This window comes from Thrips palmi, unplaced genomic scaffold (assembly GCF_012932325.1).
Source record: "Thrips palmi isolate BJ-2018 unplaced genomic scaffold, TpBJ-2018v1 HiC_scaffold_16, whole genome shotgun sequence".
NCBI classification, from domain to species: Eukaryota; Metazoa; Arthropoda; class Insecta; order Thysanoptera; family Thripidae; genus Thrips; species Thrips palmi.
In genome coordinates this window covers 12,099,893-12,126,390 of record NW_023144625.1, presented here as the reverse complement: position 1 = coordinate 12,126,390, position 26,498 = coordinate 12,099,893, and the positions used below count along the sequence as shown (strand labels likewise).

Here is a 26,498-nt window from a genome sequence, read left to right as displayed (position 1 = left end):
AGTGTTCAAAAATATAGCTTTCTTTAACATAATGATCCGCAGACGAGAAAACATTTTCCGACTAAACATTAAGATGGAGTACATAACAAGCCACCTTCGAGTCTACCACAGACTTATATATATTTTCAGCTCCTTCAATGTTGTTGTATAGCTAATTCTAAACGAAACTAGATGTTAACAATGTTAGCGATCAAAAATTTGCCCTTTAATGACTTTGTAATAAAAATTGAATTGTCAAAGATAAAAATTCAGCTGGCTTTTCAACGTGAACTAAATGTCCAGCATCCTGAACATAAGCAAATTGGGCTGCAGGAAATATTTTTCTAATCTCGGGCTCCTCTTCAGGATTTAGGTAGTCAGACTTGGTACCACCAATGAATAATGTTGGTCCTTCAAAAGTACTATTAATTTTAGGAAAAGTGGCAATTTTGGTCATAAAATTGTTAGCCAGTGCATCTAGATTGATTTTCCACGTATATTTCCCCTTTTCAGCTTCAATTAAATTCATTATAAGAAAGTCCCGTAAAGGTTTATCACTGATAGTTGAAGAAAGTTGTTGATCGGCATTCTTACGAGCTACTGACAGGGGTATATTGGGTTGAAGTCGAATGGATTTCATAGCATTGAAGTATTTACCCATGGTCATTAACTGAGGACTAGTACCAATTGGTGAAATGTCCACAACAACTAATTTTTCAACAAGTTCTGGCTACAAACAGAAGGAAATTCATAAGTAATTGCATGAGAGTAAACACAAAATCGAGTTACCGACAAACTGGGACTTACATATTTGAGGGCTGCCTTCATCATAGCTCTCCCTCCCATTGAATGTCCAATAAAAGAAGCTTTTTTAATGCCAAGGTTGCCCATAAGATGTCTGATGTCTTCTACCAAATGTTCATAAGTGTGCTCTGGTGAATGTGGACTGTCTCCATGATTGCGTGCATCAACCGCAATTACCTGTTCATGCAATAATAAAAAAAAACAGTCCGTGAATGTAGCCTTAATCATAAAGAACATTGGGTCACTGGAGAAACCACTTACTTTGAATGAAGTTTTGGCATTAAGCACTTTTGATAAAGAATTCCAATTACTTTTAGAGCCCATCATGCCATGCATGATGAGTAGGACCCTGGCATTACCACCAGGATCTTTCTTTTCTTCATATGCAGAGAAGTTCATTAAAACAGGTTGCAAGCTAAGAGAATCGGAGGATACAAATTAACAATAATTCAGTTTGTGGTCAACGCCGAAGGTAAGGCTGTAAAAACTGGAGCATGGAAATAAATTTCAAAAGTTGGCGCACCTAGAATTGACAGCAACTGATGTTGACAGTTTAGCAGTGGAATAAAGAAACCAATTTTTATCAGCATTTGATTTGGCAAAAAGTGGCTTTAGTACAGCACTTTTCTTGAGAAGCTCTCCAGGTACAGGTTTTGGGAGGCATTGTTTCATAAACATCATGTTGATCGTAATGAAGATTGTTCAAAGCTTTAAAATAAACAATAGAAGAATATGACAGGGCACAAAAATCATAAAATCGCGGGAAATTTTCGCAGAACGTTGAATTAACATGAATGTTGTCTGCTTCAGAAAGTACCAACGTAGTGTCGTCTGCAAGTCACAGCCTTCGCTTGTTTTCGCAGTCGCAGCTGCTGCAGCTGCGCAGCAGCCGCCCCGCCCGCCAGCCGGCGCTTGTTATTGTTATTAAGGAAAATAACCTAGAAACTCTTTTGCCACTCCCATTATGCAGCAAATACAAGATATTGTCAATGGAAAGAAATACCAAATTGTTTCATATCACTCACTTCTTATGCTTTTCCGTACATGTTTCACCCTATTCGCACTGTGTTTATTCTTGTTTGGGTTTTTCCCTATCAAGAATGTAAATGTCAGTTTTTCTACTAAAGAAGACATTCCCTCACGCCTTTTAAATTCTAGGTACATTTTCCATCAGTTTTAGTTGTTATCGTCCTTGGAAATGTCATGTTTGTTGATCAGCCGCGTCTCAGATGATCATTGTTTGCTTCACCATTGATCTGGTGTCACCAGTGTTCCTCATCCTTTTGTTATTTTTTACAGTTTGGACAACAATATTTTGTACCACAGACATATTGGAAAACTTGTACTTGTGGTGATTGATGCATTTCGATGGGACTTTGTGGAGACTCCAGAATACATGCCTTATGTCACCGAGCTTCGTAGATCAAAGAAAGCCCTGCTACTTACGGCACGATGTCATCCACCTACAGCAACTATGCCAAGAATAAAGGTATGACAGCTCAAAATATTAATTGTGAACTGCTGATATAAGTAAGATGTATTTTTCAGACATGGCAATTTTTTTTGGTGCCAGGCTATTATGACAGGATCTATACCAAATTACGTTGACGTTGCTTTTAATTTAGGAAGTAATAAAGTTCTTGAAGACAACTTGATTCATCAGTCGGTGGAAAATGATCTCAAGGTGGTATTTTATGGTGATGAGCTTTGGCTGAATCTTTTCCCAGATAAATTCATAAGGAAGGAAGGAACAACATCATTTTTAGTTTCTGACTACACAGAGGTATACATGCACTTCTCATGCTCTGGATCATTTAATATTATCAATATTCATTTATTTTGAACGTTTTTGCAACACCAGGTAGATGCGAATGTCACTCGACGTATTGGCAAGGAGTTGAAAAAAAATGATTGGGACATACTCATTCTTCATTATCTTGGACTTGATCATATAGGTCACTTGGCAGGCCCAAGAAGTCCTCTCATTCCAGACAAATTGAGAGAAATGGACGGGGTAATTAAACTTTTGCACGAAAGCTTGCAAAAATGGGTAAGTTAATTTGTTGTTAATACTCTCCTATTACTGCTTCAAAAAAAAAACTCTTTGTAGTATTATGGTGGTGAATCTTTTACAGGATTTGGAACATTCACAAGCATTTCCTTCTTACTTAGTGGTTACAGGTGATCATGGAATGCACGATTCAGGTAGCCATGGGGGTGCCACTTTAGGAGAAATTCTGGCCTCTCTTCTTCTCATTGAAAGCACTCCTCACAATATCTCTCTGTCAGGGTAAAAGAAACATGGAAGTATATAAAAAAAGCTTAACATTTCAATGTTACTTATTCTTTTTTCTTTGCATGGTGTGTTCTATTAGAAAACGTCCAGAAGTCTCTCAGATTGACCTCGGTGCTACACTAGCTGTTCTATTGGGACTGCCTATTCCCAAGCTGAGCCTTGGTGCCCTCATTCCGCATGCTCTGCACAGACTCTCTGATGAGCAGTATCTCTTTGCATTATTTTACAATGCTCAATTAATAGCAAATCAGTTTTTAAATGCTGATTCAAACGGAGGCTCTAAAGGTACTCAATGCAAAATGGTCTCCCTCTTTGTATGTTTTTTACCCTACCTTTTAATATTTGTTTCAGATTGCTTTATCCTGTATCTAAAAGCTCAGCATGTCCACGAGTTATGGCTTAAAAATAGAACAGAGGACTTAAAGATTTTAGCAGAATCATTGTATTTTAATGCAACCCAAGGGATGAGCTTTTCTGTGGTCAAAAATCTTGTGACATTTAATATGTGGGCTATTGTCTTAAGCTGTGGTATACTAATTATGGTCAGTCTTTCAGTACTTAATATTTAACATTATGAATTTTCTTTACTTTATCGTCTGCTATTTTCCATGAAGGTTCTGTTTTGGACGATGTTAGTCCTGCAAAGTTTCAGTCTGGTAAGGTCTACACCTTTCACTGCCTTTTACTGGAACATGATATCAAAAACATTTTAACTGTGTGATTTTTCCTCTTTGTGTATTATAGAGGACTGCATGCAAAAATTTGTCAACCATTACAATTTTTCTGCTTGTTGGGAGTATTTTGCATGCTGTAAGCTTAAGCTCGTCTAGTTTCATTGAAGAAGAACATCAAACTTGGTACTTTCTTTGGATCACTTTCCTGTTATTGGCAAGTTGGACTAACAGGTATAATCTTTACTCCTTTTGTTGGAATTTCCTCTTACGTACAGTATTGCCAAGACTATAATCCTTCAATTATTTTTTTTCTCAGACCGATAGGAAATGAGTTTAGTTCCAAATTTGCTCTTGTTGCTGTGTTGTTGGGTCACCGGTTTCTACGCAAGTTGAATCAAACTGGGGATAAATGGGCATCCCTTCCTGATATTAGTGATTGGCTAGAAATGCCAGAGCACCAAATTTGCCTTACACTGGTATTTCTCCTGGGTTAGTATTTTACTCGAATATTCAACAAACTCAAAATAGTGAGCTTAATTTCATTTATTTTCATGGTTCTCTCTTTATCCTAGGTTTGGTAGGAGTTTGGACCAGCTTATTGGGGCTGAAATGTGTTTCCAATACAGTTGATAAGGTTCTGCATTTTTGTGCTTTACTCTGTACTTTGTTTTATCGAAATGATGTTGGTGACATCTTTCTTCCATACCTCCCTTTTATCTCAAGGTAAAATGAAATTATTATTATTATTATTATTATTATTATTTCCACTAAATGTCTAACGTTTTGTGTTCTACTTTACATTTTATTTTCAGTAGTGGGGTCAAAGAAGTAAAGGCCTTTTGGTTTTTGATATTGCTGTTTTTCTTAAGATCTGTGGCAAACATTCAACAAAAATGGTCTATGAAAAGAGCTGTTAAGATACTTCTTTCAATATTGGTTTTAGTCAGTACACTGCTTTTACAACCAAGCAATGTCATTCTTATTTCATACTTAGTATTATCTAGTTTTACCATTCAAGCCTACTTCAAAGATACAATCAAGTGCAGCTTTGGTCATGTGTGGCTAGGAACAGTTGTTTATTTTTATCAGGTAAGTGAATGGCATTGTAGTTTGTTGAAAGCCTCATTTTTTCTTTCTTTCAATTCACTGTTTAAATCGAAGCATGTTGATGATAGAAGTAAAGTTAAAACATCTTGTTTCAGGGTAATTCCAATAATTTAGCCACCATTAATGTTGCTACTGGTTACATTGGTGTGGAACATCAGAATTTGATTTCCGCTAGTTTACTGGTGTTATTTCATACTTTAACTTTCCCCATTCTGGCCTTACTACTTTTATGGCTGCAATTTGCAAAGGAACCAATAACACCCCTCAGGTAATAATTTTTTTCCTGTTTCTTAATGATTGTTTATTACATTGCAAAGGTGCTCATTGTCCTTGTTTTGGTTTCTGATAGGAAAGCGGACATGCTCATCAGTTTAAACGTATGTTTTCTGCTGCGCCTACTGCCTTTGACAGTATATTTTATTGTGATTACAATACAAAGAGAACATTTATTCATATGGTCCGTATTTGCACCCAAACTTTTGTATGAGACTGCCCATTCTCTGATTTGTCTTGTCATGATGGCATGTGGTTGTCTGCTAACATTTGTGGACAGTAAATTGAAAGGTGGTGTATGACCTTTGTCATGTTGATAATTGGACAGCATGATTTGACTTAACAAGGTCAGCAGTAAATAAAAAAAAGTTTTTAAGTAAAGGTCAGATTTGTATTTTTCTACTTTGAAGTCATACATGTCTTAACAAAGAGGACAAATTCAGTTGGTTCAATTTTACACAAAGCAGCTCTAATTTAACACTTAGATTCAGTATGAAATCTGTAGGAATGAAGGGGGTACAAATCAAAGGCAATTTGAAGTGAAATGCTAGGTTGTCCCGACAGTTTCACACAATATAATCTGCTAAGCCTTTATGTACACAAAGGGTTTACCCCATCCACTTAAACGTGATGTAACGCATTGTGCCATTTTCTGTAAATTAACATTAAGCAATTATCTACAGTTATTTGTCTACAGCAGGTTGGTCTGGAAGTGAGTTCATACACTAGAATTGTTGACAAATGACTTGTTACACTCAGTACTTAATTAAAGTTGGCCAAATTAAAATGCATAAACCCCAGACACAGGGAACAGTACATTAAATGCACTTCGGAAATGACTTGGGAATGGTCAGCTGTTCCTTTGTATAACTCAGCACCCCAAAAGTTCGCTAAAACGTAATGCCACAAAGTATCCCAAGGAAAGATGATAATTGTGTGAACGAGTTGCCAGTCCATTGCAGCATCAAAGAATAGCAATGTCTGATCTAGCTGATGTGGCCGATTTTAGGAAATAGAACTTAGATCCTAACCACTTAGCACACTAAGACTTTTTTTTTTTTTTTTTTTTTTTGAATTTTCATTTTTTTAAATTTAGTAATGAGTCATTTCACAGGAAAGAAGATAATTTTATTCTTTAGAAAAGTTAAAAACACAGAACAATTACATGGTTTACTTTGTTATGAATAATTTTATGGTTCAGAGCAAAACAAACTTCGATGAGGGCAAATGCGACATAGCTTACTTCACAAAAGCATTTGGATGATTGATAGCCCCAGTTTTACTTCCACACAATTGGAGCTAATTTACATCATTGGTCTGGTCTGGTAAATATCCTCAGAGTTTGAATACCATCTTGGAATACTTGCAAGTAGATTTCCTGATTCGACAATATTGAATGCAAGGAAGAAATTCTTGAGATCAATGTTCAACTATGTAAAAAGCACTGGACACAATTTTGCTGTAGAAGAGGTGTTTTGTTCCGAATTGTGCTTACGCCGCTCGGTGAGAGCATGCCCTTCCTCATAAGATGGAGTCGGAACTCTTCCAACATGCAGCATCTTGAGCAAAGGTGTTTTATCACTGACGTGCTCATAGCACCAAATCAAACGCAAGGCAAAGCCATAATTTCTCACCAGTCTGCTATTGGAATTCCAAGAGCAACTAGGAATGCTTGCAGAGATAGCGCCAAAAGGTGAGCGGTGGAAGCTTACTCCGGAACTGGCCTCCCCTCCCTGAGACTTAACCCAGACCATTTAGAATAAGTTTAAGTTCCAATTGATAGGAGACTTAGGTTTCACAAAAAGTGCATTACAGAACTAACCTCTACAGATTACAGCTTAACTACCAGAACAGCCAGACTAAACCGGCTCCGGCCAAATAATAAGTCAATCTTAACTGGGTTGCTGGCTTTAAGTACCAATAAATAATTATGATTCATTACAAACCCCACATTCTAAATGGGAGATGATAAGGTAAACGAGGAAAAGGAATAGGGAAGGGAGAGGAAGGTGGAGTGAGGTAGTGTGGGGTGGGGTGGGCAGCATCTGTAATACTTCACAGTAAATGTGATGGAATGATTCATTCTCAAAGAGAATCAACTAGAATCCAATAAGCAAAGAGAAAAGTCAGGCCATCTTAAATTATCCCTGAAATTTAACAGGAGAAGACTTTCTTCCAAAACGACTCCATATTTTTCCTTACATTATTTTAATATTGAAACTGAGAGGGCCACCACTTGATCAAAATAAATGCATGTGAAGCAATGTCATGAGATGAGACACCATAAAATAATTTTTAAAATCTCACTTTTAGCAAATTATATCACAGAATGGACCAACTCCAAATAAGGGGATACTTGAACTGCCTGCAAATGCAGATTGAACTTGATCCACTCACATTTCAATCATTTCCCAAACTGATAGCAAGTCCCCAGTCAAAAACATTCTCACATATGTGATCCAACAGCAAAAGAAATGCCAAGACACATGTCACAGTTGAAGAGTTAGAGATCTCAACAAGGGAAATACAGCTCACAGGAATAAATAAGTAGAATCAACATTGCTCTTGGTGTCAGATCAAACACTGTATGAATACTTTGACAGTAAAATACCTCAAGCACAATACAGTGTATTAATGTTCCCCTGACAAGAAAACAAATAAATATTAAAACTGAGGTATGAATTTTATTAATAGCAATTTCAAAAGCCTAAATAAAACCAAAGCGACAGCACAATCATCCAAGTCCGGCAATGACAGCCCCTAGGATTGAAGTTGGAATTTGAGTCGAATATTGGCAGACAGTTACAACCCCCTCCCGGGAAAACAAAATAATAAAGAAGTCCAAGTCCTTCCGAAGCCCTCCAAAGCTGGGCTTGATGGCGGTAATACGTTTCACACAGACCACAGGCGCACAATATGGTAGTCACTAGTTCTACCACATTCCACTCAAGTCATACACACAAGATGATGTTAAGTGCTTCAATTTTTACGCTTGTTCGATTTGTGTGCTCAGTCACAGATTACGACACATCCTGGTCTTCAACATCCTGCAACTGTTCCTTAGTTTCAGTTTCACCTGAAAATAGAAGAAATTGGTGGAGTAAAACAAAAGAATTTAAAAAAAAATAAACAGACAAATAATAGCAGCAGCTTCAAAAGTAAAACTAGACCAGTCACAACAATACAGAGCCGTATTTTAAGTTCATGCAGAAGGAATGCCAAAACTGTTCAACTTCAACTGAAGAATAGAAAGAAAGAAATCGTCATGCTAGGTCTCAACTAGAACACAGATTAATGTTTAACATGTAAAAGCAATTAAAATTAATAACAAAAGCTATCACCCAAACATTGAGGAAAATCATTTGTATGCAGAAAGTTATGATCAGTCCATGCTGAGGAACTATTCAGCGACACATTAGATTGGCGATGGGCAGTAGAATGTAGCCGGCACAAGACCAAATACTAAAGCAGATTGATCATTAATGTTAACACAGAAAAGCAAATAGACAAACTACAAATATACAACAAGAAGGAAGTTATGAAACAAAAAATTAATGAAGAAATTTTTCACTCTAACCATCAAAATACAGTTTCTATGGACTGAAATGGATGTTCATATGAAATTATTTTAACTAAAAGAAGAAAGAATGTCAACAGAAAACTACATAACAAGTAGTTTACACCCAAAACCTTGTCCAGCACCACTACTGACAGCACACCATTATGCCCAAAAAGCCAAATATCTACAATATGCAAAGAAAAAGAGCAATGGACTGATCAAATATTGCAAAGAAAACGAATAAAAATTTGACACAGCATGACAGCAGTTGTATTGAAGTCAAACCGTACATTGGGCTGATTCCTCTGTGGGTTGCTCACCATCTCCCTGCATATCTGAGGTCCACAAGGTAAGGTTGTCTCTGAGCAGCTGCATGATGAGGGTAGAATCCTTGTAACTCTCCTCTGATAATGTGTCCAACTCAGCAATAGCATCATCAAAGGCAGCCTTTGCCAAGCGACATGCTCGGTCAGGGGAATTGAGGATTTCGTAGTAAAACACAGAGAAATTGAGGGCCAAACCCAGCCTAAAAAAAAAAAATAACGAAGACTTATTAGAGACACAACAATAGAACATTTTAACATTAAGCCATTATCACTTGGTGACATATCAAATTGGGCACATAGTACTGAAACAATTGTTCTTACCTAATGGGGTGTGTGGGGGGAAGTTCAACCATTGCAATGTCACTGGCTGCCTTGTATGCAACTAATGAATTCTCAGCTGCTTCTTTCCTGTCATTTCCTACAGCAAACTCGGCCAAGTATCGGTGATAATCTCCTTTCCTGCAAAAGACAAATTTGAAACATATGAAGAAACACTCAACCTACACAATAAGTTGGAAGAGTAAGATGAACTACATACATTTTGTAATAGAAGACTTTAGATTCTCCTGTGGAGGCACAGGGGATTAAGTGCTTGTCCAATACAGACAGGATGTCTGAGCAGATATCACGAAGTTCCTTCTCCACCTAAGACGTTTTTCAAAAAGGGCACAATCGTTAGATATACTTGAAGGCAAGGAAAAACAAGACAGAGCTACAGTTACAAACCTGTGAGCGGTATGTCTTAATCATCTCCAGCTTGTCTTCTGCTCCCTTGTTTTCTTCCTTCTGCTCGATAGAACTGATTATCCTCCAGGATGCTCGCCTTGCACCAATAACATTTTTGTATGCCACCGAGAGCAAGTTACGCTCTTCAATGGTCAGTTCCACATCCAGGGAGGCCACTTTTTTCATTGCCTCCACCATTTCTGTAACACAGAAAAGAAATCCAAGATAAATGAAAAACTCAATAAAAAGAGGTCTGAACAATTTTTCATCAGGGAAGGCAGTATGTGTAAGGGATCATTTTATTTGTGAAACTGTCATGTCAATTGGAGCATGGACAGCGGCATTCAACTATTGGAGTCGGGTCGTAAGGGGCCGTCCGTGAGGGGCGTCCGAACAACGAAACAGGGGCGGGGGCGAAGGGGTGGGGGAGGGCGTTCACCTGGCGCATTCACCCCTCCCCGAGCAGGAGAGCTTGAGCAAAACAACCAGGAAAGCAACGATACTTCCGAGGCACACGTCCATCGTGGACGGGCCCAAATTTGGACCACGAAACGCCGTTTGAACAAACGTCGTTTGAATGAATAATAAGATCAAAAGAGGGCATAACTGCGTCAAGCAGGACCGCGCCAGCCTGCCTAGAGCTAGGGCACGGTAGGGGACGGTGGAGGAAAGGAAATGAATGTGTGTCAACCAAACAGGACAGTGTAAAAGAGGCACGCGCGACATTTATTCAAAAACGGTTGAAATGACTTGACGTCTAAAGGGGAGGACGTCTGAAGGGGTGGGAGGACAGGGCGGGGTGGAGGGACGGGCGCAGATCAATACGCTGCGGAATAGGGTGGGGTGGGGAAGGGGAGGGGAGGAGTGGGAGGGGGAGCCAACGCGTAACCAACTGTTAGCCCCTCCCTCTCTACGGCCCCACGGCCTAACCTCACTTGTGGGTGCCGAGGTGGTTGCCCACCATTTATGCCAGTTGCTCTAAGCAACGGGCCAACGCGAGCCCCACGGATAAACCTAGGCCCCTATCCCCGTCCGAAAAGCCCATTTTGCCGGCAGAGAGTCCCGAAGGCCCCGCCGGCGATGCGACAAGGCACTCGGAGACCCGGCAAAGTCGCTATCGCAGTCCCGGCTGTCGACGCGACGGGGGGCAAGCCCATGGCCAAGCCGCCAAGCCGGGCAAGAGGAAGAGACCTGGTCAAGTTGTGACGCCCACAGTGAGATAAGGGAGCGGGGTACCTGGCAGATATCGCGATAGCGGAGCGGAGTAACCTGGGGTGGGCCCATCCGAACCAAGGTGATAGGCCTGCAGTGGCTATCAGCTCTCCACTGGCACATGACATGACCCCAGCTCAGATTGACTTATCTTGAAAATTTAAATCTCATTGCACAGCCCCAACTACACTGTTTTATTTGTACACAGCATAATGCTATCTCAGGCAGGGCAGCACAGATCATGCTATGGTCGGTCTCGTTGCTAACCCAAACTTTCCATGGTTCCATCATGGGTAGAATGAAACATTAATTGTTGAAGAAAACTGTTACGCATTGTTCCTGACATCAATTATGATGAACTTTATGTTATAATTAGAGAGGTGCCACAAACACCAAATAAATGACAGGTGGACGAGCAGAAGTTAATACAATACATAATTTGGAGCCATTTAAAAGACTGGACAAGCAAGTCATTCATAGAGCATCCAAAATGGGTTAACATCAAGGAACCTCAATTGTTGATTGGAAAGACAAAAAAAATATGATGAAATAACAAATAGGGGAAAATGTTCAAACCATTACAATGTGAAAATGGGAATTAATTCAAAATAAAGCACCGGGTTCGCCATGTAGCCGGAGATCTTTGACAAATTGGACTTGGATCCAGAAGCTACTGAGGCTCAGTACAAGGTGTGTACTTCGAAGTTATACTTTGTAAGGGTGAAAAAATAAAGGGGGTCTGGAGTGAAACGGCTCCATACAAACAAACGGAACCCGAGGAAGGTGCGACCAAAAATACATGATAAAAAGAGAGCCAGCCTAAGGTGCGCAGCGAGTTAGGTTAGAGTTAGGGCATCAAGGTCAGAAGCTTTCCGTTTCTGCGGTGCCGAAACGTGATAGCCCGACATTCCACACCCAGGAATGTGTCGCATCAAGAGAAGGGGTAGGGGCCGTGTTTCAAACACGCGTTTCGTGCTATAGGACCGACAAATGCTGGTCCAGAGCCAGAAAATGCACCCTAAACTGCAGTTTTGTTCGCGTTTCGACACCTGGTGACGCATCGATCTAGTCCGATCCCAACCTCGGCTCGGGAAGCGGACACACTCGTCAAAAAGGAATTGGACACGGAAAGCCCGTTTTTCATGCAATATTCTTCATCAGAATCATGTGCGGGTGCCAAAAGTGGCAAAGAAACGGCCGCCTGGTCTCAGAAAAGAGCATTATTCAGTATCGACGTTCTGACGGAGAAGAGCTCGGGAGGCTCCTCGGGCCTTCAGCCAAGTCGGCAATTTTCACAAGACAAAAACTACGCATATATGCGAAATGAGATGGAAATAATAACATACCGTCATATCTTTCGGCTTGTTCAGCCAATTTAGCCTTGTACACATTATCCTCCCTTTCCGACATGGTGGATGATTAGGGATTTAGGACTCGATGCACAAGAGGACAAAATACACTATTAACTAAGATGGCCGCGCCCGCCAACACTGAAAGTAGTCCCGTGACTTTCACGTACAAGTGTATACGTGCGCGGAGTGTCCTTACGTCACTGCTTCGTGTAACTCCGGAAACGTTCAACTTGTCTTTTCATTATTGAACAACAATGAAAATAGCAGGGCAGTACATTGTATCTTAAAAAATAAGAGGGATTTTTTTAAAAATAGGACTTTTCTTTTCAGGCAAATATTGGAACGAAAAAACCCGCTCGGACGAACAAATAGGAAGAAAAACAAAAGACCGAACCGAAGCGCATCGCGAGTGCCGGCATCTGGCGGAGGAAACGGGTTGTCAAAGTTGTCAAATCGTTCCTCAACGTCGAAATTGTAACATTTTCATTCGTTTTTGCACTATTTCATTAGAATGTCACTATTGCTGATGGATTTGCCAATGGAAATTTATTGCTGGTCACGCAAGTGAGCATGACGTTTAGGGTGTTTGCTCTGCCGGTGCGTGTACTTTCCCGCGCCGAGTTTGACAGGGCACAAAGGGCTAATGACATCCCCCCTCCGCGGAAGCCCCCTCCCCCCTCTAATATTAGCACCTTTATTTATAAAAAAAATAAGGCTCTTTCAGTGTGACTGCGGCGAAATTTTTTCATAACGTCAGCCTATGCCATGTTGTTTTTTTATTTAAAATTATTGTGTTGAATAGGATATTAGAACACAAGTTTCAAAGGTACCATGTTTATTTAAGTCTTAACAATGAGTACAAGACAAATTGTAACAAGCATGGACTTTCATAGTATAAACAAAGCCTCTCACAGCACAAAACAATCAACTTTCAACAACAGTTTGCTTTCCAACATACACATATAGTTGCAAAACTTACAAAGTCATAAATCACGGTGCGCTTGTCATGAAGAAAGCCACAAAGTGAACATAACTTTACTTGGAAGGTATGAGTAGACGACATATGCAATGAAAGACATTAAACCTTCAATTTGTGGCTTCAAAACAAGGCTGTCCAGAAGATATAAGACTTGTATAATAATAATAATCTTTAATAAAGCATATAATTTCAACATATGTACAGAATAAAATATGAACTTCGTTAAAAATACCTCAAACATTTTTCAAAAATTCATTCCTAACTTCTTTTTTGAAGCATGATCTAACATATATGATGTAGACACATGTAAATCAGTTCACAGCAGCAAATGACTATACCATTCTTAAAGCAGACACATGATTAGCAAAAGTGTATCTCGTTTGGCTGGTACCATTTTTCACATGACTCTTTTCGCTGGGATCCAATGAAGACAATTTCTTGCCTCCATAACAGATAAAAAATGTGTTACAATTACATATTATTAGCACAGAAATTGACTTGCAGCCCACAGCTCAAACATGGTACAGTACTTAATTAAAAGAATCAAGGCAACAGCAAAAGAAAAGCAAGTTAGTTCCATTCTAAAACTTATTGAAAGTAAACTAACATAATTCATGATCTAAAAGAAATAAAATGAAAAGAACAGATTTTATGAAGAAACATGCTCCACCCCACTTCTTGTGATGCAAACAGCTCATCAAGAAAAATAATACATAACATGAATGAAAAGATTTTATCAGAGTGCAATAATGTTACCGTGAATAGGTTTCTACAACATATCTTGATTGCAGGGTCCAATTAAAATAGGGGTCTCTTAACTAGGAAGAAGATGACAATCCCAAGTTCCAATAAGGCACTTCCACATATTCCCGTTCTTCCTCTTCCTCAAGCTTCGAAATATGCACAAATAATAAAATCACGAGAAAGTGTCAGACAATAATGAGATTCGGGAATGATGACCTCTTCAACCTAATGAAGCAAGTCCCTTCTCAACCGGGCTCTACATTCAAAAGGGAGAGAGAGAGAAAGAAGAAACCTATTTTAAATCAATAACGTTATCACAGCTTGGATTTTACAAAATTCAATGGGCAAAGGAGTCGCTGCCATTGCAAACATTAGCAATGCATAAAATATTTAACTTTAAGTCAAATTTGAGTGAAACTAACAGCAAAATCCAAATTAAAATGCAAAGCAGTATGTCAAATAATTCAATTTAATAAGGCAGCCTACTAAATAGATCTTGTTAACTGGTCAACACTAAATTATGCCTGTTTAACATGTCTCTCCCAGGAAACTCCTCTATGCTATTTTCTTTTTTTTATTTTTTGAAGTAAACAAAATGAGGAAACAAATTAAGAATGCTCATGTATTGATAATGAGTAAACAAGATTTGCTTAAAGCAATACTTTCAAATGAAAATGTAAATGATCCGTAACATATTTTGTGTTGGTGGAAGTCATTACAGGTTCTAGATGCTTCATTTATAATCAACATAAATCACAAAACGAACCATTCATCACAATACTACAGACAAGGAATATTCTTAAAAAGAACAATTACTACCAAGTACCAGGGGTCATGTTAGAACAAGTACAAAGAAATATTTGGACACACATGCTCAAGCAGGCTATCACATATTGTTGCACAGTCAGAAAAAGTGAACAAATGAAACCTCATGCTTGGACATATTCTCCATCATACACACACACCTACTAAAAGAATCTCTAGAATTTCTTTCCTTATTGTTTATTTTTTATTTTATTTTCTTTCTGACAAGAGGCATGACTGCAGTTTCAATCCTCAGAATTTGCCTCAGGCCAAATTTTTGAACTCCCACATGTAAATCCTCAAAACATCAACATTGCATTCCTTGACATTCCACTAAAGTGTTCAAGGCAAAGTGCAATCAGTCACTGTTCAGAAGATAAACTGTAGAGTAAACCAAAGGAGTGAATCAATGATAACAATTAGTTTAGTCTTGTACCTAGGAGATGAAAGTATAAAAAGATTCTGTTAGAAAAAATAAAATGTACATTATTTTCAAGATTCCACATTAGTAAAGCATTGCTGTTGTAACAGCATGCTTTTGTTACTCTTTCTCTGCAATCATCCCAGCATGACTTCTGATACTTTTCTTTTGAGCAAGTACTGAGGAAATACAAACATGTACCATCCAGAATTGCATGGTTATTCACAAAATTCTTACATAACTGTCCCACTTTAACAAAAATATTTACAAACTTTGAAGGTAAGGGGAAAAAATTAAAAGATGGTTTAACTCACTGAATATACCTAGCTAGCCCCCATAATTTCCCCCAAAACAAAATTACAATAGTGTATATTTAAATGCCTAGCTCTTAAATACAATATTTACACAAGTAGTCTTACAAACTTAATGGTAAATGACTTCAATAGATGTTCAGTATTTGCTTCGTAGCTGGGAGAGAGATGTACCACCTGCCAGGGATAAGTGACCATCATAATTAACCACAAGTCTAATTAAAACACTGCATCAAACAGAGCCCAGGCCCAGTCTCACTTACCATTAGCAAAAGAGGCTCATCAAGGATTGCCAAAAATGTCTGGACACATATCCCACTGCTGCTTTTCTTTGCACTCCCAATATTTTCCTTGATAAATATGGCAAATTTGTCCAGTCCAAGGTTCTTTATCTTTTCTAAACCATATTGGTTCGTACGGAGGATATGATTGTCCTAAACATAAAAAGAGAAGTAAAGTACAGTGCCAGTCTGACAGGGAAAAGATTTCAGTGCAGTCAAATGAGACAAACCTGCAGCAGCTGCAGCCTCTGCATCTGCCTCTCGCTTTCGTCTTACGGCTCTCTGCTTCTCTTCCAAACGAACTTTTTCAGAGTTCGCCTCATCCCACTGTGTTTCCTCCATCATACGCTGATCAGGCCTCAAACGAGAATCTGATGGAGCTACACCTTCTTCCATCTCATTTAATTGACAGGCCAATTCTGTGAAGTTGTAATATTTTTCACTTTCTGGTGGCGGATGGCGACGCAACCACGCTGTGATGTACGGGCCCGTTCTGTACACAGGGTTGCTCCTGTCCCCTTCTACACTGGTAACTGGGGCAATTTCAACTTTTTCATCCCAAGTTCCAGTTACAACCCACTTAACTTGCTCATCCTTGTCCATCACGCAGCCTTTAACCTACAGGGCAAAGGGACATTTTAAAATTAAAATCTAGAATCCTCGTACAGGCTAAACAGCAAAAACTTTGAGCCACGAACCTTCCTCTGGGCATCACGGGTAAAATAACTGTAAGGGATGTACTTCAAGTGACATTTAGTTCCATCTTTGTGATTAATGATGTCTGTGTCACCATGCTGGTCCACCCAAAGTTTACCAACAATGATGTTGTGCACAGTGGTGGTAACATTACGCCATGTATAGTGATTACCTGAAACAGAACAAATAAATTTACTCCAAATCAGAAAACTAATGTGCTCTAGTTTAACCAAAACATAAATAAATAAATTTTGTACCAGAGGCATCGAATTCCAAATGAGAAGTTCCAAGAGGAATAATTTGAAAGTATTTTCCTCGAAATTTGGAAGTTACTGTCACTTCTTGAAACACACGCCAGCCTTTTCCCTCACAAAATTGTGCTGCCATGGGCGGATGATGGGAAACCTACATTCAAGAAACACAGTGAGGTAAGTAGTAAGAAAATAATAATTAGACCCCTCAAAAAAAAAAAAAAAAAAAGTGAAGCAATGATATTTTTAAACTTATTTACCTGCTCTGAAATAGCTCTCCAGCCTAAGTCAGATGTTCGATCACATTCAAATGTTTCACCCAAAAGAGGATTAAATGGTTTCCCTGTACGGTTGCTAGTGCTTGCATAGATAGATATCGTGAATGCTGCAACATAAGCCATCTGCTCACATGGGTCAGTGCACAATGCAGCTTTATCCAAAATATCCGAATACTCAAAGGATTCTGTTACACGTTGCAACATTGAAAGAGGTTCACAGAAATTTACCTGGAAGATAGTTAACAAGGTTAATATTACTTCGTCTTAAAATGGAATGGCAGAAGCCAACATCCAGACAATGTGCAAAACTTACAGGAAGGGGAATTTTGGATAAATCTTTGCCTATGCAGTTTTTCATTATGCTCCATAAATTGAGAGGATAGTTGGGCTTGTCAGGCACTCTCGTTCGGCGTTTGCGCAAGACAGCAGGCGGTCCTACAGCAGTGCTGGGAGAACTTTTGCAACTGCTGGCTTTGTTTGAATCCTTTTTAGTGACAACTTCAGAGCTCTCCTTCTTATTTTGACTTGACTGCAAATACAACATTTGAGACAATGACAATTTGGTTACAAAATCCTACCGGCTAAAATCAGTGTATTTGTTACTGATAATAAAAACTTACCCCAGCTTCCGCATTAGTCCCACTGCTGATGACAACCACCTTGGTTTCTGCATCAACATCACTGCTTGAGCCGGAGGCTTCGTCTTGGCTGTCTCGGGGGCCGTTATCGGCTCCCTGCAAAAATGAAACACAATAAGCAAATAAACAGAAGATTCTTCAAAAACGCTAACAAACTATGATTAACTTTTCTTTTCAGAGCCATCTATACATGACATGGATACCACGTGCAGTACGCAAATAATTTCTTTAAAAATATATACACTGTTTATTAGTGGAGAACAGCTCTCTGGACACTACATGAATGCAATTGTTGTGCATATTGCCACATCATCACAGAATTTTCACACTTATTGTTTATTGAAAATCGATTCTCTATGTGCCTGAAGTGAGAGGATGTTTCTTTTAATTGAATGAGACCATATATGTACATTTTTGTGCAACTTGACACATGTGTGAAAAACTGAAACAGGCAGACAGAACAAGGCTTTGGCCTTAACAAAGTCTATAAACAAGTGAAAGCATACAATCTGATAGAACTTGTTAGCATTATTTCCCAGGAATCTAGTGAAAAGCAAAAGAAATATACGCTTGTAACATTTCAAAAAAGGTCTTAAACCAGAATAAAAGCAGCCTTTTTTACATGGGGTTGCTTCAACAATACATAAACAAGCATTTGATGTATTGCAGTAGCAAGGATAAGGACAAGATCTATAAGAAACCTGACATTTCAAGTTAAAAGCAATGTAGCAAGTAGCAGGCAATCTTTTATGCAAGTGCAAAATCGTCTTTAGAATAAGATAAGATAAAGTTGAGTCTACAAGAGCAAGATAAGAGCTCCTTCAAATCATAAGTGCAAAATACATGTATGTACAGACTGAGTTACATAGTAATATTGTTAACCAGCAACATTATTGCATCTCATTGAGAGAACTTCAGAAATGCTGAGTGCCAATGTCAATCATCAATCATGTGAAAGCCATCGACACAATCAATGCACCAAGCATAAATAGGGGCTGCAAATTTAACTCAAATGTAAGATGGGATAGAGAAAATAAAATGGGTTAAGATGGATTGATCACAAAAACAAGCTGAAGCCTTTCCTTCCTTTCAAAGTAAAACTGTGATTCAGAAAGAAACAAAAAACAAACAATAGCCAGAAATGCAATTTATGCTTCTAATAAATTAACACAGCAAAGAAGATAAGTACCTTGATTCCAAGACTGATATTCTGTGTTGCAGGAAAGCAAGACATTTGTAAAAGCAAAATGAGAGCTCAATGAGACACAGTCATGTATAATAGGACAATCTTCCCAACGTGGCTAAAGCTGCCTCAAAATCGGTTGTAAAACTTTAATTGACATTTTCAACACATTTTAAATTACAGAAAATATTTTATTTTTTAGAACAAGACATGGGTACTGTTAGAAAACTACATCCTAATAAATTTAGTAACATAAGCAATACAATGCCTTTCCCAACGTTTTCAAAATTATTGCTTTTGACTTCCACTGTTACTGACAAAAGAAAGGATTAGAGTACAGGTCAAGAATAAATGACAACATAATGAAACAGGCAGCAAAAGAGTATGGAATGTAAAATGACACTGGAAAGCATTAGCTTCATCCTGTGCATCTTTTGCCACGCTACTTCAAATTTTGGAGTCTTCTGTATAGAGTGGTTATGTTGAGTTCCCATTACTCTCTTGGATTTCAAGGATCTTAATAAGACTATTTTGCCATAGTTTTAACTAGCAACACAATTTCTGCACTAATCTAATCCAGTGCTCCAGACCAGGATAAAAGTAAATCTTTTCTAGCCTCTAATAAATCTAAACTATCACAGAGATACTGTTTTCATTGAGAGAACAAATGATTATGATCGCACAATACTAATTGACTATCAAGGAAGTCCCCTTTCAGTAGGCTGATTAACTTTCAACCAAATATACATGTTGGAAATAAACCAAACTAAATAGTCTTACTACGTGATTGAGTTGTACTTTTGCACGCATGCAGTCCCGCCAAGTAAAACCTCAGCCTTGCAAGGAGCCGCGCGTGGCGGAACTGCGCGCTCACAAAAAATGCGCGGAAGAAATAAGTCACCAAGTATCACTTTCGTATTCATCAATTAAGTTCTCAGTTAGGATGTGAAACTCTACAATATAGGGAAGTATTTCAGGCAATGGATGGAATAAGTTAAAGGCATTATGAGATCAACATTTTACACCTAAGACTTAAAGAATACATAGGGAGCAAACAAAGTCATTTGGTATACTTCTTTGAAATGAGGTCATTTTTTGAGCGCATATCAGAAAGTCAGTTTTGCTACTTGAAGAATGTTGCAAGACTCAGACAATTCTTCAGTGAGCGCATTAAGCTTCTACACTGCCAGTGGAAGTATCTTCACAAAAGTGCCCATTTGGGAGGGGAATAAAAGAGCAGCAGAAGAAAAACACCAGAAGATAATGCAAAGCAATCACTGAATCCCCAGACCCCAGACAACGATTTGAATCATTTAGCAGACAAGACAAAGCAGAGGAAAGAACCAATCAAAGCCATTGTCCCATTTGATGATACATTTGAAGATGAGTTCAGGAAATGTTAACAGTCTTGAAAGCTTCCTCATTTCATCCAAGCAGCTACTAATTTAGTCAGTCAAAAAACAGATCTGCAGTAAACAATTTGTTTTTCCATTAGAAAAAAAAAAACAACAAAAAAAACAAGTTGTGGAATGTAAGTCTTTAAAATCTTGTAGCAATATTTTTTCTTTCAAAACAAAAGGGTATGCACTTGAACATATTTCTATGTGACTTAAGAGTGTAATTTTAATAGTAATAAGTCCAGTGTTTCTTTTTTTTTCCCTTTTTTTTTCTTCAAAATGCTGGCATTTACTTGGAACACCAACATTTAGTAGCACTAGCCAAATTATAGAACAAAACTTAAAATAAGTGCTGTTTAAATTTAAGAAGGCACAGTGCATGAGCAAGGCATCAACCCTCCAATTTGCAGTAACATTGCAAACACTCTAAGGTGCCTCAAATCTAGTTCTTGAACTATTAGCACTCTTCAGTATATTTTGAAAAGCTATTTCTTTTGACAATTATGAAAATTGACTTCTCAACCGGGCTCTAGCACAGTTACGAATAACAATAGAAATGCTCACTAAGACACAAGTCATCAATGGCAGATAGCTAAAGTCTATCTAAAACCAAAATTATTACATTCACAGCATGGAAATACATTACAATATGTGAAAAGAAGAGTAGTAAGGCATATTAAAGCTGAGTGATACCTGCAGAAGTAGTTGGGAAATAATGAAAGTGAACTATGGAATAGAAGTTATTCAGACAAAAGCTACAGCAAGAGAAATGCTATTAGACAAGCAGGCATACACAATGCATAAAGAAGAACAGTTCCACCACTTGAGCAAAACACAAATGATTGAAGTCAGTCAATAACAAAAGGAAAAGACATGCCTTATTACCTCACACAGTATAATGTCCATAAATACACAGAAGAATGACAAGAGGGTGTGGAAAAAGTGATTGTTTTTCTAACATGACTAACGTGCACTGGAACCATACTAGTACTTATCAAACTTTTCATGCAGAGATCATTGATAATTGCAATTTTAAAATGGAATAAGTAGAATTCTTGCAATACTGATGATCTGTTACAAGCTGTACATTCCACAAATATTGGTTCTTTGATAATAGTGTGAAACCTTCCTTACTATGAATGGATATGCAACTTTTTAACTTCCCAGACCACGGAGCAGAATTCTGCTCTGTGGTCCTACTTCACCCCCAAAACAGAAGCACTACACCTTCACTAAGAATACAGGATAGGTTACTGATTCAAGTATTTTGTAGATGAACTGAAGATTGTAGCTGCCAATTCAGCTGCATGAAGCTAATTAAATTTTCTTACAACTTGAAAGGAATGCTACATCATGATTTCAGATGAAGATGTTTGCTTTGTTTTCTGGTCTTACTGTAATCCAATGGGCTGCCTGAGCATGGCTTAAAGGCATTTTCTGCTAACACTTGAGCTGGTCTGGGGAATATTATCTGATCTAAACGTAATTCATCGCTCATGTTTCGCCTATGCTTGATTTTCCTTTCAGCTTTCCAGCTACTAGCACGGGGAAGGTCTCTCTCAGGAGGAGGATCTGTTAAGTTTATTAATGGACGGTAAAATATAGCAGACTCTCGTCTAGGTTTAGGCTTGTCAGAGAGCAGATGAGCAAAATGTTCGGTTAGAAATGAAGTTGATAGAGGACGGTGTCTTTTGAGTTTGCGGTCTGAGGTAATAGGTGAAGAACTTTCACTCTTATGTCGTATACATGGTGAGTCTAGGCTACTATGCTGTAAATGAGACCGAACAAGAGGAGCGACAGGACTAGAGAAAGAGGAATGGCGCACAGATGCAAGAGGAGGTGGATGTTGATGGGACAGTACCTGTGAGCCTAAACTTGCGGCAGATGATGTTCTGCGGTGACCCATTGGGATTTTGATGATGAAGTTTTGTTGATTTTCTGAATGACTTTGATCTGACTGAGCGTCGTAAAATTCGTTGTCTTCGTCTTCGTCAGATGGTGACGAATGGGGCATACCTAGCAGAAAGATGAACGTCACAAACATCAACCAAACAATTTAAACACTACCAAGATAAAAATTTTAATGGGCCACATACTAGTTCTCGGAGTCTGATGATCCTTGGCAGCTTGCTCCAGGTGAGAGTGCTGCCTTGCAAGCTGTTCCACAATTTCTTCTAGTCGTAGTCGCTGATCGCGCTCATGCTGAAGCATCTTCTGCCATTTTCGGCCTTGAGATTGGGCAAGCTGCAAATAATCTGCACATGCCTGCAACCAAATGAAAAAATGCTAAGAGAAAGAAAGCAGCATGCTTTTGTCTCCAAACTAAACGTAAGAAAAACTATAATTAATCAACAAGTTTTTAATTATTATAAACTGTTTGTCATTAGGCTACACTGCATCACTAGAACCTCCTAAACCCAATGCCATTTCCAAATTTCTGTCTCATTCAACAAAAAAGAATCAATAATACAGCATCACCAAGCAGAGCAACGTGCAGACACGGTCATCAAATAATTGGCATATCAAATGATTCACATTGATTGATACTTGTGAGACGAAACAGAAGAATGTGACAATGGTTCCCGATTAACAACTTGACATTTGACTACAAACAACGGCAACGTCGTGGCGGCCCATAACCTTCATCGAAACGACCGTCTACCCGTTAACACAGCGCCCAGCGGTGACTATTGCAGGATAAGACGAAAATTCCCGAGGCATGAAAACTTACTCGTCGAAGATAAGAAAACAAGCACCAACGCCTCAAGAAGAAGCAAACGCTGACGATGCGCAGTTCTAACACACGACTAGAGAAACGAGAAAGATTCTGCTGCTACGGCAGCTGTCACCCGACCTCCCCAACCCGACACAACAAACTAACGCCACTATTCAAACCGACCTTAACTACGACATGTTCCCTCCAAACAACATACGTGGGTGACTTAAGAGCCAAATAAAGGCGGGGACGAATGCTGTTGACGCGAATCGAGACAAAGCAAGTTCAATTTAGGCCTGCACTTTGTTCGCGTGTGGTGGCAACACAGCTTCAAACAGCGCTATGACGTCACAGCACTTGCGGACCTCGCCCTTCCCTCCCTACCCGCTTCGCCCCTCGCCCAGCGAACCCTCCCGCCATGCAAGCCGTGCCCCCCCCCCCTCCCCCACACACCCATTGGCCTCCGCTCGCCGCCGCCCCTACGCCCCTGGAGGTGGGCCCCCGACCCCAACGGAGGGGCGGCAGAGTACAGGTGCACTGAGAAATCCTGCGGAGCCGAACTGCAGAACCACCTCCTGACTTTTCCCGCACTCAGGACGCGGTGATGAGAAGCATTACAAACTGAGGTCTTGTGTTAACGTATGCGGGTCCAAATGCTTGAGTTTTTCAACCACAAATTGAACAAAAAAGGAATACACCTATCGGTACTTAAGAAGAAACTTTGAGGCATGAGAGAATAACTAATAGTTTCATAATGAACAGTGATAAGGCACCAGATATCCTTAATTTTAGCCGTCAGTATTTAAACTCGTCCCCAAAACGCTTCGAGTAATTTGTAGACGTTCCCTTTTATCTTCCATCATGTTTTTAAAATACTTACATTTATCACAGTTGCCGACGTAATGCGAAATAGCGTTGCTCGTTCATTCACAGCCTTGATTTTGGATGGAACATCAGTTGCAGTTTCCAGTGTTTCAAGCTCTGATAGTGATCGCTGAAGAGCTGTACCATGTTTAACAATTAAATCATTGCATGATTGTAAATCATCCAAGCGAGCAGATAAATTTTTCAGTATATTAGCTAATTCAGCTTCCTGGCCCTGAGATGATTCTTGCAAAACTGCTTCATCCTCTTCATCTGGAATAAATAAAAATATGAGTAAGAATGTGGGTAAAAATGTAGGCACATGTTCTTTCATTACACTAGAAAAGAACCAAAGACTGGCTGTAAGGGTTAAGAAAATTAATTTTACCTGATTCCATGGCTCTTATAGCATTAGATTTGGCTAGCTCCAAGGCAGTCACCCATCTTTGTCGTTCCACTTCATTAGCAGCTCTTATGTGGAATGTCTGTGTGCCTCCGTTTGAAATAACAAATGTGCAGGAATCTTCTGTGTGAATCATGGCACCATGAAGGCTGATGTTACCCCGACAGGTATGCGCCATTTCAGCCTGATTTCTGTAAACGAAACACAGAAGTGCGGTTGGTCAAATTCCTTTCACTTGACCTTCCAAAATAAAAATTTTCTGTTAATACAGACACAAACATTAAACATGACAATCAGAATAGACATAAAAGAATATATCTAATGAAATTGAATATATGTGACCACACAACAGTACAACACCACCACATGAATAAAAGTGGTCTAAAAAGAAGAAAAAGAAAAAAAAGACTGCTTGGTGGTTTACATAAATTTCCTTTGGTAATATTGTAGAAAATACAAAAACTCTTTCATAATCTAACACAAACAGCAGAACCTCAAAAAGTAGCAGCTGCCAGAGTGTCATACAAAAGTGCAAGAGAAAGATCAGTACAATGGATTTTAGCTCTTGCTTGGCTAACTGACATGCAAAATCAAGTTAATGTATGCGTTCCATATAATGCCTCACAAGGTGCTTGCAAATGCAAGAGTGACAGGGTGGCCTGCTAACACAGAGAAGCTGTGTCCTCTGGGACAGTGAAAAAAAAATCTTTTTAAGGTTCCTCTGCATTTCACTTGAGTGTCAACCTATAATTATGTGCCTAGAGTTTTCGGTACAAAATTACCACACAATTTAGAAGCTTGGTTCAGCACATAGTAGACAGAAAGTAATTTGGGAATATTTTAGATGAAGCAAGTATGAGGTAAATGAGCAGAATGCAACACACAAAAGGTTAAGATAATCTCCTAAACACTGTCTGCGTAAAATTCATCATGCAGTGATACCCATAAACTTCAAGAGGGGTGGCGGAGCACGCTGGGCTTTCACACGCACTTACTCACTACGAGTCCGCCGCAACCTCCTCGCTCGAAAGGAAAGCTTAGGAGCCTTTGGACTTTCTTCCCTAAAATAAGTACTTATTCATTACTTTGAAATGGATAGGGAGGGGAAACAATTTCCGGACGAGAGAGAAAAATATATCTGCAGTGCAAACTTGACGTGTGGGAAAACAGGACTAATGTATGTAACTGTGTCTGTTAAAATTTTATTAATTTATTTACACCCTAGGATAAACAGGAGCAGTACTGATGTGTGTTTCAAAATATGGTGATGTCATATTACACAACTATTCTGGAAACAACCTAAAACAGTAATAACAACCAAGAATGACAATCATGCCCCATTCAAAGCATGAAAAGTTTATCAATTATTTTTAACCGAAGTCAAATAAAACCAATGTGTGATTAATCATTTTGGCTGAAAAGATCTAAGAGGAAAGGATGACAGTGTCACTCTAAACCTATGGACAGATGGGCGGACGGCGACAAAGTACATGAGGTACATTCACTCAAGGTTAAATAAAGGGAATTTCGCATTTGCAAAAAGTTCAAGTAAACTGAACCAACACGGCATAAAGTTATTCCTAACTTTCACAATGTCATTGAATTGGCCTATAGCCATTTCATTCTATGTGCCACATACCTGTAATATGATAAGAATCCATTTGACAGCACAAACCAACGACGCTGATATCCCTTAATGTAGTTAGTCCACTTGGACAACCACCCTTTCATCTCCGGATCAGCTTTTTGATCCATGTTGACGGTGTTGTTCTGTCTACTCAAAGGTTCGGAACACTGTTCCACGTAACTCGGATATCAACCACCATTTTATTAACCAAGATGGCAGCTCCAGCACAGGCCATACAACGTCAAGTTAACATTATCGGGCAGTAAACATCAATGTTTGAAGCAGAAATTTCTGAAGAACTGTCCAAAAGAGGAGCAGAACTAGATAGAGATGAAAGATGTTGGAAACAATGTTTACGAATTGAATGCTCAGCTGTATTTTCACCACCTTTAACCGTGTACCAAAAGAAACAAAAGAGTGACGCTTGGGGGCAGAGGGAGAGGAGGGAGGGGAGGGGAGGAAAGGAAGGGGTGACGTCGATAGTCGCAAGGCGGTGGCTGGTGGCGCGCAGTTTGAAATGAGAATCTGGCACGACTGACGACACGTTAGCACGTTCCACGTTCCACCTGCCAGGGGCCCAGCTTTTTACGACTGACT

The 26,498-nt window shown here is 39.1% G+C and overlaps 4 protein-coding genes across 8 annotated transcripts; 1 reads left to right on the top strand and 3 right to left on the bottom strand.

The window, feature by feature from the left end:
- Nucleotides 1-4: 4 nt before the first annotated feature.
- Nucleotides 5-1,612, bottom strand: LOC117642904 (protein ABHD11-like). Its single transcript, XM_034381539.1, has 4 exons — nt 1,307-1,612; nt 1,045-1,198; nt 787-960; nt 5-709 (listed from the first exon to the last, which is right to left on the bottom strand). Exons 1-4 carry the CDS (start codon nt 1,462-1,464, stop codon nt 206-208), a joined length of 990 nt encoding a protein of 329 aa, XP_034237430.1. The 5' UTR covers nt 1,465-1,612; the 3' UTR covers nt 5-205.
- Nucleotides 1,613-1,639: 27 nt separating this feature from the next.
- LOC117642895 (GPI ethanolamine phosphate transferase 2) lies at nt 1,640-5,519 on the top strand. Of its 3 annotated transcripts, none has more exons than XM_034381520.1 (14): nt 1,640-1,941; nt 2,083-2,272; nt 2,357-2,566; nt 2,645-2,833; nt 2,919-3,073; nt 3,159-3,364; nt 3,431-3,621; nt 3,694-3,735; nt 3,824-3,984; nt 4,070-4,242; nt 4,326-4,476; nt 4,569-4,842; nt 4,956-5,128; nt 5,210-5,519. In XM_034381520.1, exons 1-14 carry the CDS (start codon nt 1,748-1,750, stop codon nt 5,433-5,435), a joined length of 2,535 nt encoding a protein of 844 aa, XP_034237411.1. In that variant the 5' UTR covers nt 1,640-1,747; the 3' UTR covers nt 5,436-5,519. The 3 variants fall into 3 exon arrangements, with proteins under 3 accessions (XP_034237411.1, XP_034237410.1, XP_034237412.1); XM_034381519.1 differs by having other exon boundaries at nt 4,566-4,842; XM_034381521.1 differs by lacking the exon at nt 1,640-1,941 and having other exon boundaries at nt 2,096-2,272; nt 2,409-2,566; nt 4,566-4,842.
- A 687-nt stretch (nt 5,520-6,206) lies between these two features.
- Nucleotides 6,207-12,477, bottom strand: LOC117642906 (14-3-3 protein epsilon). Of its 2 annotated transcripts, none has more exons than XM_034381542.1 (6): nt 12,303-12,477; nt 9,745-9,944; nt 9,557-9,663; nt 9,340-9,477; nt 8,983-9,218; nt 6,207-8,209 (listed from the first exon to the last, which is right to left on the bottom strand). In XM_034381542.1, exons 1-6 carry the CDS (start codon nt 12,364-12,366, stop codon nt 8,154-8,156), a joined length of 801 nt encoding a protein of 266 aa, XP_034237433.1. In that variant the 5' UTR covers nt 12,367-12,477; the 3' UTR covers nt 6,207-8,153. The 2 variants fall into 2 exon arrangements, with proteins under 2 accessions (XP_034237433.1, XP_034237434.1); XM_034381543.1 differs by having other exon boundaries at nt 9,013-9,218; nt 12,303-12,476.
- A 1,076-nt stretch (nt 12,478-13,553) lies between these two features.
- Nucleotides 13,554-26,324, bottom strand: LOC117642897 (oxysterol-binding protein 1). 2 transcript variants are annotated; one of them, XM_034381523.1, is made up of 13 exons: nt 25,914-26,324; nt 24,260-24,465; nt 23,888-24,144; nt 22,388-22,556; nt 22,153-22,307; nt 17,694-17,807; nt 17,387-17,602; nt 17,056-17,301; nt 16,802-16,949; nt 16,547-16,716; nt 16,079-16,466; nt 15,831-16,001; nt 13,554-15,744 (listed from the first exon to the last, which is right to left on the bottom strand). In XM_034381523.1, exons 1-12 carry the CDS (start codon nt 26,027-26,029, stop codon nt 15,850-15,852), a joined length of 2,337 nt encoding a protein of 778 aa, XP_034237414.1. In that variant the 5' UTR covers nt 26,030-26,324; the 3' UTR covers nt 13,554-15,744; nt 15,831-15,849. The 2 variants fall into 2 exon arrangements, with proteins under 2 accessions (XP_034237414.1, XP_034237415.1); XM_034381524.1 differs by lacking the exon at nt 25,914-26,324 and adding an exon at nt 25,270-25,367.
- Nucleotides 26,325-26,498: the final 174 nt, after the last annotated feature.

Bases quoted from the DNA above. Each gene is read 5' to 3' on its own strand.
- LOC117642904 (XM_034381539.1), bottom strand. From the start codon at position 1,464: ATGATGTTTATGAAACAATGCCTCCCAAAACCTGTACCTGGAGAGCTT. The intron at 1,199-1,306 runs GTGCGCCAACTT...CGATTCTCTTAG, and splicing joins TCAGTTGCTGTCAATTCTAG to CTTGCAACCTGTTTTAATGA. The intron at 710-786 runs GTAAGTCCCAGT...TTCTGTTTGTAG, and splicing joins TGAAGGCAGCCCTCAAATAT to CCAGAACTTGTTGAAAAATT.
- LOC117642895 (XM_034381519.1), top strand. From the start codon at position 1,748: ATGCAGCAAATACAAGATATTGTCAATGGAAAGAAATACCAAATTGTT. The intron at 1,942-2,082 runs GTACATTTTCCA...TATTTTTTACAG, and splicing joins TCACGCCTTTTAAATTCTAG to TTTGGACAACAATATTTTGT. The intron at 2,567-2,644 runs GTATACATGCAC...TTGCAACACCAG, and splicing joins TAGTTTCTGACTACACAGAG to GTAGATGCGAATGTCACTCG.
- LOC117642906 (XM_034381542.1), bottom strand. From the start codon at position 12,366: ATGTCGGAAAGGGAGGATAATGTGTACAAGGCTAAATTGGCTGAACAA. The intron at 9,945-12,302 runs GTATGTTATTAT...TCTGTGTTACAG, and splicing joins ACAAGCCGAAAGATATGACG to AAATGGTGGAGGCAATGAAA. The intron at 8,210-8,982 runs GTACGGTTTGAC...TTCTATTTTCAG, and splicing joins CACAGAGGAATCAGCCCAAT to GTGAAACTGAAACTAAGGAA.
- LOC117642897 (XM_034381523.1), bottom strand. From the start codon at position 26,029: ATGGATCAAAAAGCTGATCCGGAGATGAAAGGGTGGTTGTCCAAGTGG. The intron at 24,466-25,913 runs GTATGTGGCACA...TTTCGTTTACAG, and splicing joins GGATTCTTATCATATTACAG to AAATCAGGCTGAAATGGCGC. The intron at 24,145-24,259 runs GTAAAATTAATT...TATTTATTCCAG, and splicing joins TATAAGAGCCATGGAATCAG to ATGAAGAGGATGAAGCAGTT.